This window comes from Coregonus lavaretus (genome assembly GCF_964263955.1).
Source record: "Coregonus lavaretus genome assembly, chromosome: 15".
Taxonomy (NCBI): domain Eukaryota; kingdom Metazoa; phylum Chordata; class Actinopteri; order Salmoniformes; family Salmonidae; genus Coregonus; species Coregonus lavaretus.
The window spans coordinates 44529769-44546628 of record NC_140002.1 but is presented as its reverse complement, the minus strand read 5'-3'; the positions used below and the strand labels follow the sequence as shown (position 1 = coordinate 44546628).

General features: G+C 42.2%; 2 protein-coding genes across 3 annotated transcripts in view; one reads left to right on the top strand and one right to left on the bottom strand.

The window, feature by feature from the left end:
- The window catches only part of LOC311142142 (A disintegrin and metalloproteinase with thrombospondin motifs 2-like), an 85065-nt gene that overhangs the window by 24750 nt on the left and 43455 nt on the right, over positions 1 to 16860 (bottom strand). Inside the window, 1 exon segment of the mRNA XM_084177734.1 lies at positions 3787 to 4013. Coding sequence (XP_084033860.1) covers positions 3787 to 4013 — 227 coding nt within the window.
- Positions 7856 to 12364, top strand: LOC311142143 (G2/M phase-specific E3 ubiquitin-protein ligase-like). Of its 2 annotated transcripts, none has more exons than XM_084177736.1 (8): positions 7856 to 8040; positions 8697 to 8891; positions 9395 to 9481; positions 10160 to 10413; positions 10494 to 10619; positions 10849 to 10989; positions 11155 to 11263; positions 11369 to 12364. In XM_084177736.1, exons 1-8 carry the CDS (start codon positions 8037 to 8039, stop codon positions 11578 to 11580), a joined length of 1128 nt encoding a protein of 375 aa, XP_084033862.1. In that variant the 5' UTR covers positions 7856 to 8036; the 3' UTR covers positions 11581 to 12364. The 2 variants fall into 2 exon arrangements, with proteins under 2 accessions (XP_084033862.1, XP_084033861.1); XM_084177735.1 differs by lacking the exon at positions 7856 to 8040 and adding an exon at positions 8170 to 8339.

Below are 16860 nucleotides of genomic sequence, written 5' to 3'. Positions count from 1 at the left end.
AGTGAGTGAGTGAGTGAGTGAGTGAGTGAGTGAGTGAGTGAGTGAGTGAGTGTAGAGGTATAGAGGGAGGACAGTCCCCTGTCAGATAGACTGAGCTAATGAGGCCAGGGGAGGAGAATAGAGAGCTGACAGAGACCAGAACAGACACGCACACTGACAGACTGACTGACATGGGATAATGGAAAAGGTAACTCTGATGGAAAATCTTTAGCTGTATTATCATATCAGATTTATGCTAAAGGCTAAAAGGACAATATTATTCAATGTGCGTTGGAGTCTAGATACCTGATAGACCGAATCCTTTATGTATTATGCAATTGAATGCAGTTTAATTGGCACCAATGCACAATAATCCAAACGAGCCTATTAGAGCTAAACAGAGCCATTAAGGACTAGTCCCCAGTCAGGAGAACACTGCCTGTCTCCCTCGTGCTCTCTATCTCTCTCTCCTCTTCTTCTGCATAAGAGTTGCTAAGCAACCTTCAGAAGATGTCCTTGGTAGAAACTCCCTGGGGCCTGTGTCTGTCTGGGCCCCTCCCTCCTGATGGGCCAGCTGCACCTGAGCCCCTGATCCCTGAGGCCGCCTGGCCCTGTCTGTCTGTCTGTCTGTATGTCTATCTGCCTGCCTGCCTGCCTGACTACCTGCCAGTCTGCGTGCCTGCCTGTCTGCCAGTCTCATCATCTTTCTGTTGACCTGTCTGTCTCTCTGTCTGCCTGTCTGTCTGTGAGAATTGATTTAGTTGGATTCATCCTCTTGCTCTGCTTCAGAGGATCAAATGTAAAACGGCTAAATGACTCCCCTTACTGAGGAATAACACAACTGTGCCACAGTGTGTTTCTGGGCAGCGCGTTTGATCTTGTTTTTCTTCTGTGTGTGCCTTGTATTTTCCAGTGCACCTGTTTTGCGCACTGGAGTGTTTTGAAACGTTACTGCGTAACTCTGTGGTTGCGAAATATAGCCTATTATTCTGTGATTTACCCTCCTGCGCCTGACTCCTTCAACATCACCTCATCACAGAATCACACACCTAAGACATGGAGTCAGTAGGAGAGGAGCACATGCCCGGAGTCGTGGCATGGGTCCGGGAGCATTCGACGATGCTAGCCAGCTTGGGAGAAGCGATCTTTCGGGACCAGCTGAGCAACCGGATCCAGCCACCCACACCCCAGCACCAAGAGGGATTTTGACGGGACAGCTGCCCTCTGCCAGGGATTCTTCCTACAACTGGAGTTATACCTCTCGAGCATCAGCCTGGCTCCATTGGAGCGTGAGAAGGTGTCCGCCCTCGTCTCCTGCCTCTCGGAGAAAGCCCTGGAGTGGGCCAACGCATTCTGGAGTGAAGGAGGAGCCTACGGGGAGTTTGCTCACCTCTTTCGGGCCGTGAGCGGCTGGTCCACCTGAGGCAGGGGACGAGGACCGCGCAGGACTTCACCCTGGAGTTTCGTACTCTAGCGGCTGGGTCCGGGTTGAACGAGCGGGCCCTCATCGACCACTTCCGGTGCCATATACGAGAGGACATCTGAAGGGAGCTAGCCTGCCGGGACAACACGTTGTCCTTCAATCAACTGGTGGACATGGCCATGCGGTTGGATAATCTGATGGCTGCTAGAGGACGTCCTGGAAGGGGCCTGCCTCCCCACCTTTTCATGGCCGCAGAGGGTATTCACAGGGTAGTCGCGAGAGTGTCAGGGTAGGTGTCTAGGTGTTTCCGTAGGTGCAACCACGGTGGAAAGTCCAGACACTACCTCCACTGTGCGCATGGAGATGGAGGGAGATCGCATTTCAGCCGTGCGTAATTGGCCGACTCCAACCATGGTTAAGGAGGTGCAGCGTTTCATTACTGCCAATTACTAACGGAGGTTTATCCGGGGCTTTGGCAAGGTCGCAGCTCCCATCACATCTCTGTTGAAGGGTGGGCCGTCCCGGCACCGCTGGTCTGCTGAGGCTGACAGGGTCTTCAGTAACCTGAGGGTTCTGTTCACCTCAGCCCCAATACTGGTCCATCCCGATCCATCACTACCATTCATAGTGGAGGTGGATGCATCCAAGGTAGGTATAGGCGCTGTCCTATCTCAATGCTCGGGCACGCCACCCAAGCTCCTCCCCTGTGCCTTCTTCTCCAAGAAGCTCAGCCCGGTGGAGCAGAACTACGACGTTGGTGATCTGGAGCTGTTGGCTGTTGTCCGAGCCCTGACCATGTGGAGACACTGGCTCGAGGGTGCGAAACACCCTTTCCTCGTCTGGACGGACCACCGTAACCTGGAGTACATCCGGCAGCTAGGAGGCTGAACCCTCGCCAGGCCAGGTGGGCCTTGTTCTTCACCCGGTTTCAATTTACACTATCTTACATCCCGGTTACGAAGAACGTGAAGGCAGACGCACTGTCATGGCTGTACAACACAGAGGAGAGGCCCATAGACAACATCCCCCATACTCCCGGCCTCCTACATTGTGGTGCCGGTAGTGTGGGCGGTGGACGCGGACATAGAGCGGGCGTTACGCACAGAGCCATTTCCACCTCAGTGTCCAGCTGGGCTGCAGGACGTGCCTTCTCTTGTCCGTGACCGTCTGATCTATTGGGCACACACGTCCCCCTCCTCTGGTCACCCAGATATTGGTCGTACAGTGCGCTGCCGGAATGTACTGGTGGCCTACCTTGGCTAAGGACGTGAGGGTGTATGTCTCCCCCTGCTCGGTGTGCGCCCAGAGTAAGGCACCTAGGCACCTCCCAGCATGACTTCCTCCGAAGCTGCCACCTCTCCTTGTTCGGGCAGGCTTCGGCGTTCGTCGTCACCGGCCTTCTAGCCACTGCCGCTCCTCATCTCATCATTCCATTTGTTTTGTCTTGTTTATTACACACACCTGGTTCATATCCCCTCATCAGTACCTGTATAAGTGTTCCCTCTGCCCCCTTGTCTTTGTGTGTGATTGTTTATTGTGGAGAGTAGTGAAGCTCGGTGTAGCTCCTTGTATTTTGTATCGCCGGGATATTTTCCCATGTGCCTTGTATTTTCCAGTAGCGCCTGTTTTGCGCACTGGAGTGTTTTGACACGTTACTGCGTAACTCTGTGGTTGCGGAATAAAGCCTATTATTCTGTGATTTACCCTCCTGCTCCTGACTCCTTTAACATCACCTCATCACAAAAGGAAGGCTCGCTAGCACAGATACAGCTGTGAAGCCATTTCCTCCCTTGGCCAAATAAAACAAGCATCTGTTCAATATTCACCAGTCTCCCATCGCACACTTCTCTCCCTTCCTCACACACACACTCTTTTGCCCTCACCCTTATACGTATCTACCGTCCCCTGTTTAATTCCTCCCCTCTCTATATATCTCTTCCTGGTCCTACCCCATTCCCCTGCCCCCCAGCCCTTCCTAACCCTGTGTTAATAACCTCATTAGCACTGGCCCCTGTCCTGACCCACCGGAGGGCATGGGCTGGATTCTATTTCACTGGCCAGGTAGCTGGCTAATTGAAGCCAGTGAGGCCAGAGTGCCAGAAAATCATTAGAATCAAATTAATAATTCTGCAAGGTCTCACACAGGAGCTACTGTACATTCAACTGAGGGGAGATGGGTGGTGGAAGAGACAGAAATGAAACAAGGGAAAACACATGGAAACGTGAAGCACATAAAACAGGTTACAGAGTTTAGGTTAGAGAATGATTTTGTGGTAGAAAATCACCTCAGAGGTGGAAATGGTTGGGTGTGTGAAAAAGGTTTAGTGTAGTGTCGTGTAGGGTAGCGTAGTGTTGCGTAGTGCAATGTAATATATGGCACTAACTATGTTCATGAGGGTGAGGAGGTACTTCTGGATGTGCTCTCTGCCATGGAAGTTGACCACAGAGGAGTCCACCCCCAGTAGGACCTCGATGTTGAACAGCTCGTGTTCCTCGTTGGCCTGGCGTCGGGCCCGAGCCCGCCTGGTCCTGTTCCGGATCAGGTTGTGATGCTGCTGCTGCACCCCTCTGGACAGGGCCTGCAGGTCCATCAGACCACCTAGAACTGACCCTGAACAACATAGACAGACAGATACAGTATGTGTGGAAGAAGGCCTTAGAGAGGAGTCACAGTAGCTAATGGCATTGTATAGAAAATGATTTAAGCTGGATGATATTAGCCAATAAAACATTAAACGAAGTGCTGACTCAAATAGGATTCTTCTCCAAAATGTTTTGGTGCTGTATCCTTGTAATCCAGCATGTGCATGGTGGTAAAAATGTGTTTTTACCATTTAATGTTCTATATTAGTCAATAGCCATTTTTGGAACATACAGACAAATTAAATGTGTCTAATTCACAGCAGGGTTTGGCTAAATTCAGAATTGAATGAGAATGCCTATTAAATTCTAGTTCAATTCTTGAATTTGAATTGAAGTAGTAAACAGGATACAGAATTGCAATTCAAATTTGAATGAACGGAAATAGAATTGAATTCAGTGAAATTGAAATGCCTCTTCTATTCTATATTACATGTAGGTGTATTTTATACAAATATACATGTTGTATATAAAACATCAAACATGTCGTTATATACATATACCTGTATATGAAATATTGTTGAAACAATTGATTTTCAGGACATACTCTTAAAATGAATGATCAAGGAAAACAAAACCTGTATGCGAAAATTCTAAGTTATTATATTTCATTAATCACCAACATTTTGTTCAATATGGGAAAGTACTACATTTACCAGAATGCATTAGTTTAACCCTCACTTTGACCCTGAGGCCTTCAGAAAGACGTCAAACAAAGTAAATGGTTGGTGGAAATATAATTGGCTATTCTAAGCACTACGGTTAAAAGAGCACAGTTTATGAACATTGTTTTCTGAGAAAAGTGATATATTCTTTGGTATCTGAAAGTGTGACCTGTCAGATTCAATGAAACTCTCATGTTCTATTGCTGGCTTCACATGCTTGTGGGAAATGGAAAACTGGGAAGTGGGAAGTCGTAAATCCAACATGATTGTGTTCAAGTGCTTTTGAAGTCAGAACAGTTCTTCATCCAATAAGATTTTAGCTAGCTAGCTTAATAATAAAGTTAGCTAGCTTGCTTAACATTGACTATATTGTCAAAAACTGATTTGTTGCCATCTTTTGTTTGAAAAGGTAAAAGGTCAGTGGTGAAACGTCACAACTTGGCAACTCAGGCAACAACATTTTCTCTGAGTTTCACACTTGTAATTCCGACATGGAGGGTCGTTCAAGTGAAACTTCCCAGTCGGGAACTAGGAATTTCCAATAACTACGATAGCATGTGAATGCGGCACATGACTGAGTGGAATTTCTTTGAATTGTACTGAATTAAATTATACTTCCTGTCACTCAAACTCACATTCTACATCCTGTGGGGTGTGGCCAATTCAATTCAAATGTCAAATCATGAGCTGAATTGGAGTCAACCTTGATTCACAGTGCATAACCTTTTCTATGCCGTTTCGAAGTCTTGTGGTAAAATAGGTTGAACTGACAGCTTGTTAAAAAGTATAATCCTCTCGACTGTTTAAGCGCACATCTCCATCCTGCCAGAGAACATTATCCCAGCACTCTACGAACCGTTTTCAGCTTGGCTGAGCATAACTTTTCTCCAGCCGGGGAGAGAGATTCGTTAAGACAACCACAAAATTTCAGGTTTGCTCCTGAGAATAACATCTCTCTATCCATTGGTGAAATGAAAAGCATTCTAACATCCTCCCCTGCAAATCTGTCTGAAACATATGGCTCTCTTCGCCTTGGATGGATTCACGAAACCAAGGAGCCTTGGCACTCAACCTTTCTGTACACATGCAAAATCTCAATGTCTCAATGACGGCGGGAGGAGACGGGTGGAGAAACACACAGACACTGAGAGACAGATTCATAGATAGAGCAGGTCCAACAACACAGATGGCACAGTTCAGCAACAACTATTGTCATCCTTGGTTGTGGGCTAGACCCCCAACAACCCATGCCATAGAATAATAATATTATGCAAGTTACTGTAGAGATGAATTTCAGCTGTGATAAATTACCTAATCTGATCTAGCAGGGCATCTATTTAGTATGATTGTTGTCTTTACCATGTAAATGGTTCAAATACAAAGTCCAAAATGGGCTTTAGGTACTTCAGGCATAAATAGCTTATATCTCAGAGAGAATTCACATTTCTTCAGGAACACCACTTGGCTAAACAACCAGAGAACTGAACCTTGAAATATGTAAAGTGCATCTGTGATTAACATAGTCCTGCCCTGGGGAAAAAAGAGAGGGGAATACAGTGCATTCGGAAACTATTCAGACCCCTTCCCTTTTTCCACATTTTGTTACGTTACAACCTTATACTAAAATGGATTGAATTAAACATTTTCCTCATGAATCTACACACAATACTCCATAATGACAAAGCAAAAACAAGTTTATAGATATTTTTGCAAATGTATAAATTAAAAAAAAGAAATACCTTATTTACATAAGTATTCAGACCCTTTGCTATGAGACTCGAAATTGAGCACAGGTGCATCCTGTATCCATTGATAATCCTTGAGATGTTTCTACAACTTGATTGGAGTCCAGCTGTGGTATTCAATTGATTGGACATGATTTGGAAAGGCAACCCCCAAGACTCTTCCTAGAGCTGGCCGCACAGCCAAAGTGAGCAATTGGGGGAGAATGGCCTTGGTCTATGGAGGACTAAAAGTGCCACAATTAAATAAATAAATACACCATTAAATAATTACTTAAATGTGTCATTAATTAATTAAAATTAGAATTAAATACATAAATGTGTTATTAAATGTGTCATTAATTAATTCAAATACCGATTCATTTTATGTAAAATACATATATAATTATTTCACTATTTACATTTACATTTCATGATCCTGCATTGCAGTGATTCATGAATTACTTAAAACTGTCAAACTGACCCATCAAAAGTTGGTAGGCGGAACCTAACGCCTGATTGGTTACCCTCTGCATCAAGCCAAGACAAATCAATTCCGGATAATGGATTGATGCAGAGCTACTGAACACATTCCAATACACTGGGTGGCGCTATTCACCTCTACGTTGGTTTAGGGGGGGAAGCATAAACCTAGCTAGTTCGCTAATCGGCTAAATGGTGTTAGCTGGCTTGAGCATCCCAAGATAGAAGTAGAGGCTGTTTTAGCTGACTGGTGACCATTGAGCTGTTACGTTTTTCTGTGTTGCAGCGGAGGTAGCAAGGCTCTTTGCGCCATATAACATTGGAGCCAGAAGGAATATGACGAGACGACCAGCACAAGTCCAAGTTAGCCGAAGAAGCTACACACACACTGTCTGTTGTTTGGCTGACCACAATGCGGATAAAATTCCAAGCGTACTGTTTAAAGCTGAACTTCTTACTTCAGGACTTGGAGAGCAAAAAGTAACATTTTCAGGTCAGTGCGAAACTAGGCATTTACCAAAAGTAAAAAAAGTTTGTACTGTCTGTGGCTTGTTGAAATTATTTGCATTTCTTTTTATAGTGACTCAAACTTAATTGGTGTTCATAGTGTCAATAATAGTTATCACAGGCTTATTTGCTTAATTTAAGGTGAGGTGAGTTATGATTTTGTTTTGTTTTTTTCTCCAGGGAATGACCACGATCCCATGGTTATAACAAATAAACTGATGGAAGTGTTTCCGAAGCTCCAACAAGGGGGAGGCTTTGAATTTCTAAAACTTGTAGGATCTACTCGCAGTCGAAATCTTGCGTTGCTTCAGTGTCCCAGCACTGGATACACCCTTGCCTATCTGAAAGATCCATCGACGATGATTGGACAGGCTACAATCTACATACGTCCACTTCAACAGGATCTACCCTTAGATTGTGTACATACATTTACAGAGACTTAGTTTAATACATAATCAAAACAAAGATTACTGGTGACTTTTAATCATTAATTAAAAGCCATTTGTTGTTGTTGTTGTTAGGAGAGCTCACGTCCTGCCTCTGGTCCAGTCATCCCCTGCATCACTTGTCAGAAGGAAGTTCCCTTTTCAGAGATGAAGCTGCACAGATTGAGCTGCAATGGGTATGTACTTCTTAAAGCAATGCAAGGGTAGCATAATTTATTTTCTTTGGGAATATGTCTCTCTTATTGTTGTGCACACAAATAAGCGAGTATGACCATCATTTCAATTGTGTTAACTTCAAGGACACCCATGCAGGAATCAGAAAGAGAACAAGAGGGAGGCCAAAGTGAAGAAAATGATAGTGAGACAGCCCTAGTCAGTGACAGTGTTCCAGTGAGGCCTGAAACATCAGCTGAGAGTGCAGTAGTACCGGCAGTGATTGTCAACGAGGAGTTGGATCGCAAAGAAACAGACAGTGGTTTGTGTCATCACAATAGTGTTGCTATAAGATTGTGTGTAACTGAAAAGTTAATAGAAAGATAACACCTGTAGGATATAATTAGATAAGATAATACAGTTACAGACAATTAATAACATGCAACTGGGTTTTTCTATTTTTCTAATATTTAGTTGTAGTTGTTTAGTAGTGCTGTTTTTATGTCAACTCAGCGTTGTGACAGGTTCTGAAGATGTTGGGTCTCACGTTTTGTCAGTGAAATGAACAGAATTTTCCTCCTGTTCTGTAGAGTGAGAGGATATCTGTATATGCAGGTAACATGCCAACTCACAATATGTCTCTCTGTAATAGATAACTTTATTGTTGTTGTTTGTTTAGAATGGAAGCTTATTAAAGAACCCACTCAAGCTGCCAAAGTTTTCAAAGAGAATCTGCTAAGGGAACATGCAACTGGGAAACCACTTAGAATGAAGATGGATGTAAGGGACTCTGAAGAGGACAGGGAACGGGAGCTTCTCTTATTCTATAAACAGCAGCAAGAATGGGCATGTCCACTTCATTGTACTCTGGTTGGTAAGTAATATAACATTTATAATATAAATACATCAGTACAGTTTATACCACTCAAGTAGCTTATATGGAATTGTTAAATGGGAGAATGGAATGCACAAAATTATATAATTGATAAAAATGTTATATGTATGTATGTGAATATTGTGCACAATATACTCTTGTTATCTGGAATAATCAATATTAAGGATGCTATTCTAGAATTACAGCCAATAGAAGTTTTTCTCCCTTTCTTGTTAAATGTTACCAAATCCAGTTACCTGTATTGTGACGGGCGGCAGGTAGCTTAGTGGGTAAGAGCGTTGGGCCAGTAACCGAAAGGTCGCTGGTTCTAATCCCCGAGCCGACTAGGTGAAAAATCTGTCGATGTGCCCTTGAGCAAGGCACTTAACCCTAATTGCTCTTGTAAGTCGCTCTGGATAAGAGCGTCTGCTAAATGACCAATTATTATTATTATTATAGGCCGCCACTTTTTTTCCAGTGTTATTATCAGTATTTTATTTCAGGTGATGTTGCTATCGGAGAGGGAGTGATGCGGTACTTTATGACAACAATCATATCCAAACTCCAGTTTGGATTCAGTCTAGATCTTGGTAAGTATCTTACTAATTTTTTGAAGGTTAATCCATCTATAAATTGCAGAAATGTCTGTCTGTAGCGCATGTCTCTCAGTTAGTCCGATGGATTTCAAACTTGACAGGTGTCTTGCTCTGGTCACGAGTAAGTGCAGTGCCAAGTTTGACGACGTTTGGATAAACGCAAAAGATAGCGTTACATATATAGGTAAAAGAAGCACACATTGGCTTTTGCCGCTCTTGCTGCTTGCCATTCTCACACTGCATGCAACGCTGACTGAGCACCTGTTTGTGTCGTGACTCACTCTACACCGCCTCTCTCTATGCGCGCGCACACACACACACGCGTACACGTACGTTCTGGTGGTTGATGAACGCGGATATGTGCTGTTTAGCGGAGGGCCGGTGGGCAATGTTTTGTGTCAGGTAAGTCTGTAGTAGGGTATACAGGGGAATTGAATTTGAAGTGGTTTGGGGTCCTTCTGTAAGTCATTTTGGAGTAGGCTACAATTTGGTTTAAGTGAATTCTACAAGCAGCAATACCACAGGCCAAGTAATCGCCACTAGTATGATGTAATATATCTATCTATCTATCTATCTATCTAACTATCTATCTATCTATCATACATTTTTATTTAATGTATTTAAGAGGTTAATTGTTGTGACTTTATTCCCTGCTCTCTTGGTACTTTACAGGAGGAATGGGCCGAACACTGCTATTTGAGGGTGAACCTGACCATCTTGTTCCAGCAGCATCAGAGGCACTTATTGAAAGCAACCTCTTCCGGGTTGCAGGAAGGATGTTGGGCCACACCTTTCTGCATGATGGTCCCCATGTCACAGGACTAAGTCCTGCTGTAATTCATGTACTGTTCAATGGGGACCCTGAAATGGCTACTGTTGTTACAGAAGAGTGTCCTGATCTGCACATCAGGAGCATCATAGAACTGGTATGTAACCTAAAAGAAACTTTGCCATGTAAAAAATATTGCTTGGGCAGATATAATAACTTGTATGGTCTTAATTCTAGCTTGAACATGAAGATCTTACACCGGAACAGAAGGACACAGTTTCAGATCTTTCCATGTCTTGGGATCTTCCGGCAGTCACCAAAACAAATCGGAGATGGCTACATAACAAACTTCTACTCCATGCAGTGAGTTCCTGCTGGTTAAGTGACAGAATTCATCGCTGTACTTGTTGAAATTATAGAATGTGTTGTGAACCCTGGCTTGTTATGTTAACACGAGAGTTTAAGTACTAGAGTTTTAATGGATTTTTATAAAGCACTTTATTGTGTTTATTAACATTTTTCCTACTGTGCCAACTTTTGTCAAATTTGGGTTAAGGATTTGGGCTGTAATATGGGTCGGTCTGTCTCTTAGGTCGTTGGGAGGACCATGCGCCAAATTAAACAGTTGAGAAAGGGACTGAAAGATGTGATGGTATGGCCCCTGCTGACATCTAGGCCGGATGTTGTACCACTTCTTTTCCCCAAAATGGCTGAAATGCAGTTCACACCCCAGGTAAGTCAGTAATTTAGTTATATTTGTGACTTAACTTGATGAATTTACGTGTATTTTCAATGACTGAGATGGATATTTTTCCATTTTCTAAGAATTTGATCTGCATAGTCCTTCACCAAAATAAGTTCTCCCTTTTTTTAAATTACAATTTTTGTTTTCTTTAAGATGCTCCTAGAAAAAATCACATGGCCAGTTGAGGACAGTGATGATGAAGACTTTGACTTAGACACCACCTGCCGCATCACTGGCTTTCTAAGGATGTTCATTGAAACAGGTATAAACCTTATTTTCTCTCTTTACAAATGCTTCTATGTCTCATGGATAGATATGATCAATTACAGTTGAACTAAATGTCTTTAATCCATTTTATGACTTTTAGCTTCATCAGGTACCCTGGCCCAGCTGCTGACATTCTGGGTTGGCTGGGAGATGCTTCCTCCTGAACTGAGAGTGGAGATTTCTGGGGGAACCCTTCCTACGTCCTCCACATGCTTTGAAACCCTAAAGCTGCCAGCTCATTTCAAACTCTACATGGACTTTGAGAAAGCACTTGTCGCTGCCATAAAAAGTACTGGATTTGGGCTTGTTTAAGTTTTTTCAGACGTCAATTAGGGCTGGGCAATATTTTAATATTATATCTATCGTGATATAAGACTAGATATCGTCTTAAGGTGCTTTTCCATTACCAGTACCTACTTGACTCGCCTCGCCTCGACTCGCTGTGCGTCCGTTTCCCATTGCAGATTTTAGGACGAGGCGAGTAGGTACCATGTAATGGAAAAGCACCATTAGATTTTGAAGAAGTGTAATATCGTTACATGGTAAGTTTAGTCTTTTCCTGGTTTCAAAGGCTGCATTACAGTAAAGTGATGTCATTTTCTGAACTTACCAGACTGTTCTAGCTGTTCTATTATTTGCCTTTTACCACTTAGTCATTATATCCACAATATGATAGTTATTTATCCGAAATCTAAATGTGGAAGATATTTTGTGAATGCACCAATTGTCAACCTTACAATATCGTTGCAATATCGACATCAAGGTGTTAGGTCAAAAATGTGATATTTGATTTTCTCCATATTGCCCAGCCCTAATGTCAATGCATACACAGTTCAGATGAATTGACACAAGTTCAGTGTCTTTGAAAACATTAACACACTGTGCAGTAGTTGACTTTTTTTTCTTCCATTTACTAAAATCAAACTGTTCTGCACCTTCAGTGCTAACAGTACAGCATTCATGTTAGTCATTCTGTGGACCATAATGAGACAGGAAGCTTCAAAGAAACAGCTTTTTTTCCTTTCTTTTAAAAGGAAAGTAAACTTTCAGTTTTTCCTTGCTTGTTCTAACACAACAAATAAAAACATGGGTTGGACATCAGTCTAAGATTCTTGATAACACTTCCACAGTCTCTACATATAGTCTAAGTGCATCAGTAACAGAAACTCCTGGAGCTGGCAAAATTGCAACCTCTTCATCTGAGAGCTCACGGGCCAGCTGAACCTCGGGGACTGACACAGTGCCTCGATGAAGGCAGTGAGGTCCGTTCCAATCGATCCCATATTCTTCAGGAACCTGAATGGATGACAAGCATAATCAGTCTTGTACTTAAAACTAGTTTGACATGTCCTTACACAAGATTGTTATTTTTGGTCACCAAGGCAGTGAGAAATGAAATGTTACTTATTCAGTTTTTTTAAATAATACAGCTTTGCATAGTATGCACTGTAGAAACTACAGCTCACAGGTTGATGTCTTTCCATAAGCGGGCTTCCTTCACCTTTCAAAGGGGCAGAGCTCCAAATTAAAAATACATTTAAATAATGCCCATATTATTATCTACTCACTTGGAACATGCACACCTCTTGCATTCAGGTGACCACGCATTAGCTTGTAGCCGGTGTTTGGATGACTTTGTGAATTTCACTTACAATACGGTCTAACTCCTCATCATTCACAGCTGAATAGAGATCTGTCTTTCTGTACAAACAAGAAAAACACAACATCAAGTAATGTTACCTTAAACGTCATATTCTTTCCGAGTGTATGAGAGCAGCAATTCATAAACAGAAAACTCATGAATTTAGTGTAAATACCTTAAACTGTATTGTTGCATGCGCCTCCTGATGGTCCTCTTTGACACACCGAACATCGCTGCAAATTTGAACTGCGGGAACTCCACAAAGAAGTTGATGCTCCAGAACTGCACTCAGTATGTCAAACGCCAAACGCCCCGGTCCCTGTGTGTGTTGGGCCTGAAGTGCCCTGGTACCAGAGAAGCGGTGGACAACTTCTTCTAGATTTGCAATCACTCTGTGGTCGATATCTTCGTCGGAAAGTGCGGAAATGACTCCAACAACTTCAATAAGTTCCTCTGCTTTACTAGCTACATGCTCTGGGTCAGCAGGTCCTGCTTCTACATCCTCTGCTAAGTTTAAAATGTCTCTAACCAACTCCCTGGAAAGTTCACGGAGATCCTCCATTGTCTCTATCCAGGTTGGCCTACTCTACTTCAGACCAAAGCAATGGATCAGACTAGATTCGCGTTAGCCCCGCCCACTGACTTTGATGGGTCAGTTTGACAGTTTTAAGTAATTCATGAATCACTGCAATGCAGGATCATGAAATGTAAATGTAAATAGTGAAATAATTATATATGTATTTTACATAAAATGAATCGGTATTTGAATTAATTAATGATACATTTAATTACACATTTATGTATTTAATTCTAATTTTAATTAATTAATGACACATTTAATTAATTAATGACACATTTAAGTAATTATTTAATGGTGTATTTATTTATTTAATTGTGGCACTTTTAGTCCTCCATATTGGTCAGGGAGGTGACCAAGAACGGAATGGCCACTCTGACAGAGCTCCAGAGTTCCTCTGTGGAGATGGGAGAACCTTCTAGAAGGACAACCATCTCTTCAGCACTCCACCAATCAGGCCTTTATGGTAGAGTGGCCAGACGGAAGCCACTCCTCAGTAAAAGGCACATGACAGCCCACTTGGAGTTTGCCAAAAGGCACCTAAAGGACTCTCAGACTATGAGATACAAGATTTTCTGGTCTGATATTGTTTGTAGATTGATGAGGGAAAAAAATAATTGTAATCAATTTTAGAATAAGGCTGTAACGTAGCAAAATGTGGAAAAAGTCAAGGGTTCTGAATACTTTCCAAAATATCTTCATACTAGCGTTAGCACAATGACATGCTAGCTGTTCCCATAGACTTCCAGTCATTGCGCCAACTAGTATCCATTTAAAAGCGCATCCCAGCAGGAATGTATATATGTGACTTATTTCAGGAAATGCGTCACTACTTCACAGGAGAGGCATTTGAATGTGCTTTTTTTTATCAAAATGCGTTATTTGGCAGAAATGCTTTATGGAACATATTCATTTTAATGTGCCTTAATAACAAACTTGTATGCCATCTGTAAACATGAATACAATTGTTAAATTACGAACCTAATTGGTTTAGCCACAGAAAACGACAGGAACCTTCCTGCTAGCCATGATTGGCTGAGATAATGGATGTGCTGGACATACCGAGAGATGAGTTCGGATTGGTCTGTCATGTTACACGCTTCTGTCTATAACATAGACTCAGTACGTGTAGGTAATTCTTTCTAACGCAGCTTTTTTTTTTTATATCACGAAGAGTACCGAGTTTTGAAATCAGTGGAATGCCCGGTGGAAGCAGAGAATGATAGCTAAGGAGAAGGAGAAAATTGAGGTGTTTGATTGCAAATGCGGAGGGAGTCGAAAAGAGAACACAGAAGGCTGTTGTATAAAACACCTGTCTCCGGAATACATCTTCAAACTAAGGGCAACCATGGCATCCGTGGAAGAGAGGGAGAAGTGTTCATCCATGTATACGGGTAAGAGAGTTTAACTAGCTACATTTTCAGATATTATACGTTTCTAATTTGGTCAGAAAGTTGTTTTCATTACAAGTTAAAGCATAGTGTTAGCTAGCTAGCTAACGTTAGCTGGCTGGCTGGCTATATTCATATTATTGTTTTCATTGCTAGTTATAGCCTAATGTTAGCTAGCTAGATAACATTTAACCTAGTTGGTGGTTAGCATTAGCTACCTGTAGATTAATGCAGGGTAGTAACATTAGGAGTTGGGTTTATAGTTCATTGTTTAGCTAGCTAGCTACAGTTGAAGTCGGAAGTTTACATACACCTTAGCCAAATACATTTAAACTCAGTTTTTCACAATTCCTGACATTTAATCCTAGTAAAAATTCCCCGTCTTAGGTCAGTTAGGATCACCACTTTAATTTAAGAATGTGAAATGTCAGAATAATAGTAGAGAGAATGATTTATTTCAGCTTTTATTTATTTCATCACATTCCCAGTGGGTCAGAAGTTAACATACACTCAATTAGTATTTGGTAGCATTGCCTTTTAAATTGTTTAACTTGGGTCAAACGTTTCGGGTAGCCTTCCACAAGCTTCCCACAATAAGTTGGATGAATTTTGGCCCATTCCTCCTGACAGAGCTGGTGTAACTGAGTCAGGTTTGTAGGCCTCCTTGCTCGCACACGCTTTTTTAGTTTTGCCCACATATTTTCTATAGGATTGAGGTCAGGGCTTTGTGATGGCCACCAATACCTTGACTTTGTTGGCCTTAAGTCATTTTGCCACACATTTGGAAGTATGCTTGGGGTCATTGTCCATTTGAAAGACCCATTTGAGACCAAGCTTTAACTTCCTGACTGATGTCTTGAGATGTTGCTTCAATATATCCACATAATTCTCCTTCCTCATGATGCCATCTATTTTATGAAGTGCCTCAGTTCCTCCTGCAGCAAAGCACCCCAACAGCATGATGCTGCCACCTCCGTGCTTCACGGTTGGGATCGTGTTCTTCGGCTTGCAAGCCTTCCCTTTTTTCCTCCAAACATAACAATGGTCATTATGGCCAAACAGTTCTATTTTCGTTTCATCAGACCAGAGGGCATTTCTCCAAAAAGTAAGATCTTTGTCCCCATGTGCAGTTGCAAACCGTAGTCTGGCTTTTCTATGGCGGTTTTGGAGCAGTGGCTTCATCCTTGCTGAGCTGCCTTTCAGGTTATGTCGATATAGGACTCGTTTTACTGTGGATATAGATACTTTTGTACCTGTTTCTTCCAGCATCTTCATAAGGTCCTTTGCTGTTGTTCTGGGATTGATTTGCACTTTTCGCACCAAAGTACGTTCATCTCTAGGAGACAGAACGCATCTCCTTGACGGCTACATGGTCCCATGGTGTTTATACTTGCGTACTATTGTTTGTACAGATGAATGTGGTACCTTCAGGCGTTTGGAAATTGCTCCCAAGGCTGAACCAGACTTGTGGAGGTCTACAACTTTTTTTTCTGAGGTCTTGACTGATTTCTTTTGATTTTCCCATGATGTCAAGCAAAGAGGCAATGAGTTTGAAGGTTGGCCTTGAAATACATCCACAGGTACACATCCAATTGACTCAAATTATGTCAATTAGCTTATCAGAAGCTTCTAAAGCCATGACATCATTTTCTGGAATTTTCCAAGCTGTTTAAAGGCACAGTCAACTTAGTGTATGTAAACTTCTGACCCACTGGAATCATGATACAGTGAATTATAAGTGAAATTATCTGTCTGTAAACAATTGTTGGAAAAATGACTTGTGTCATGCACAAAGAAGATGTCCTAACCGACTTGCCAAAGCTATAGTTTGTTAACAAGACATTTGTGGAGTGGTTGAAAAACAAGTTTTAATGACTCCAACCTAAGTGAATGTAAACTTCCGACTTCAACTGTAGCTTCATGTCTAAACAAAAGACTCCACTATGCAAGTAACCATTTCACTGTATTGTTAACACCTTCTG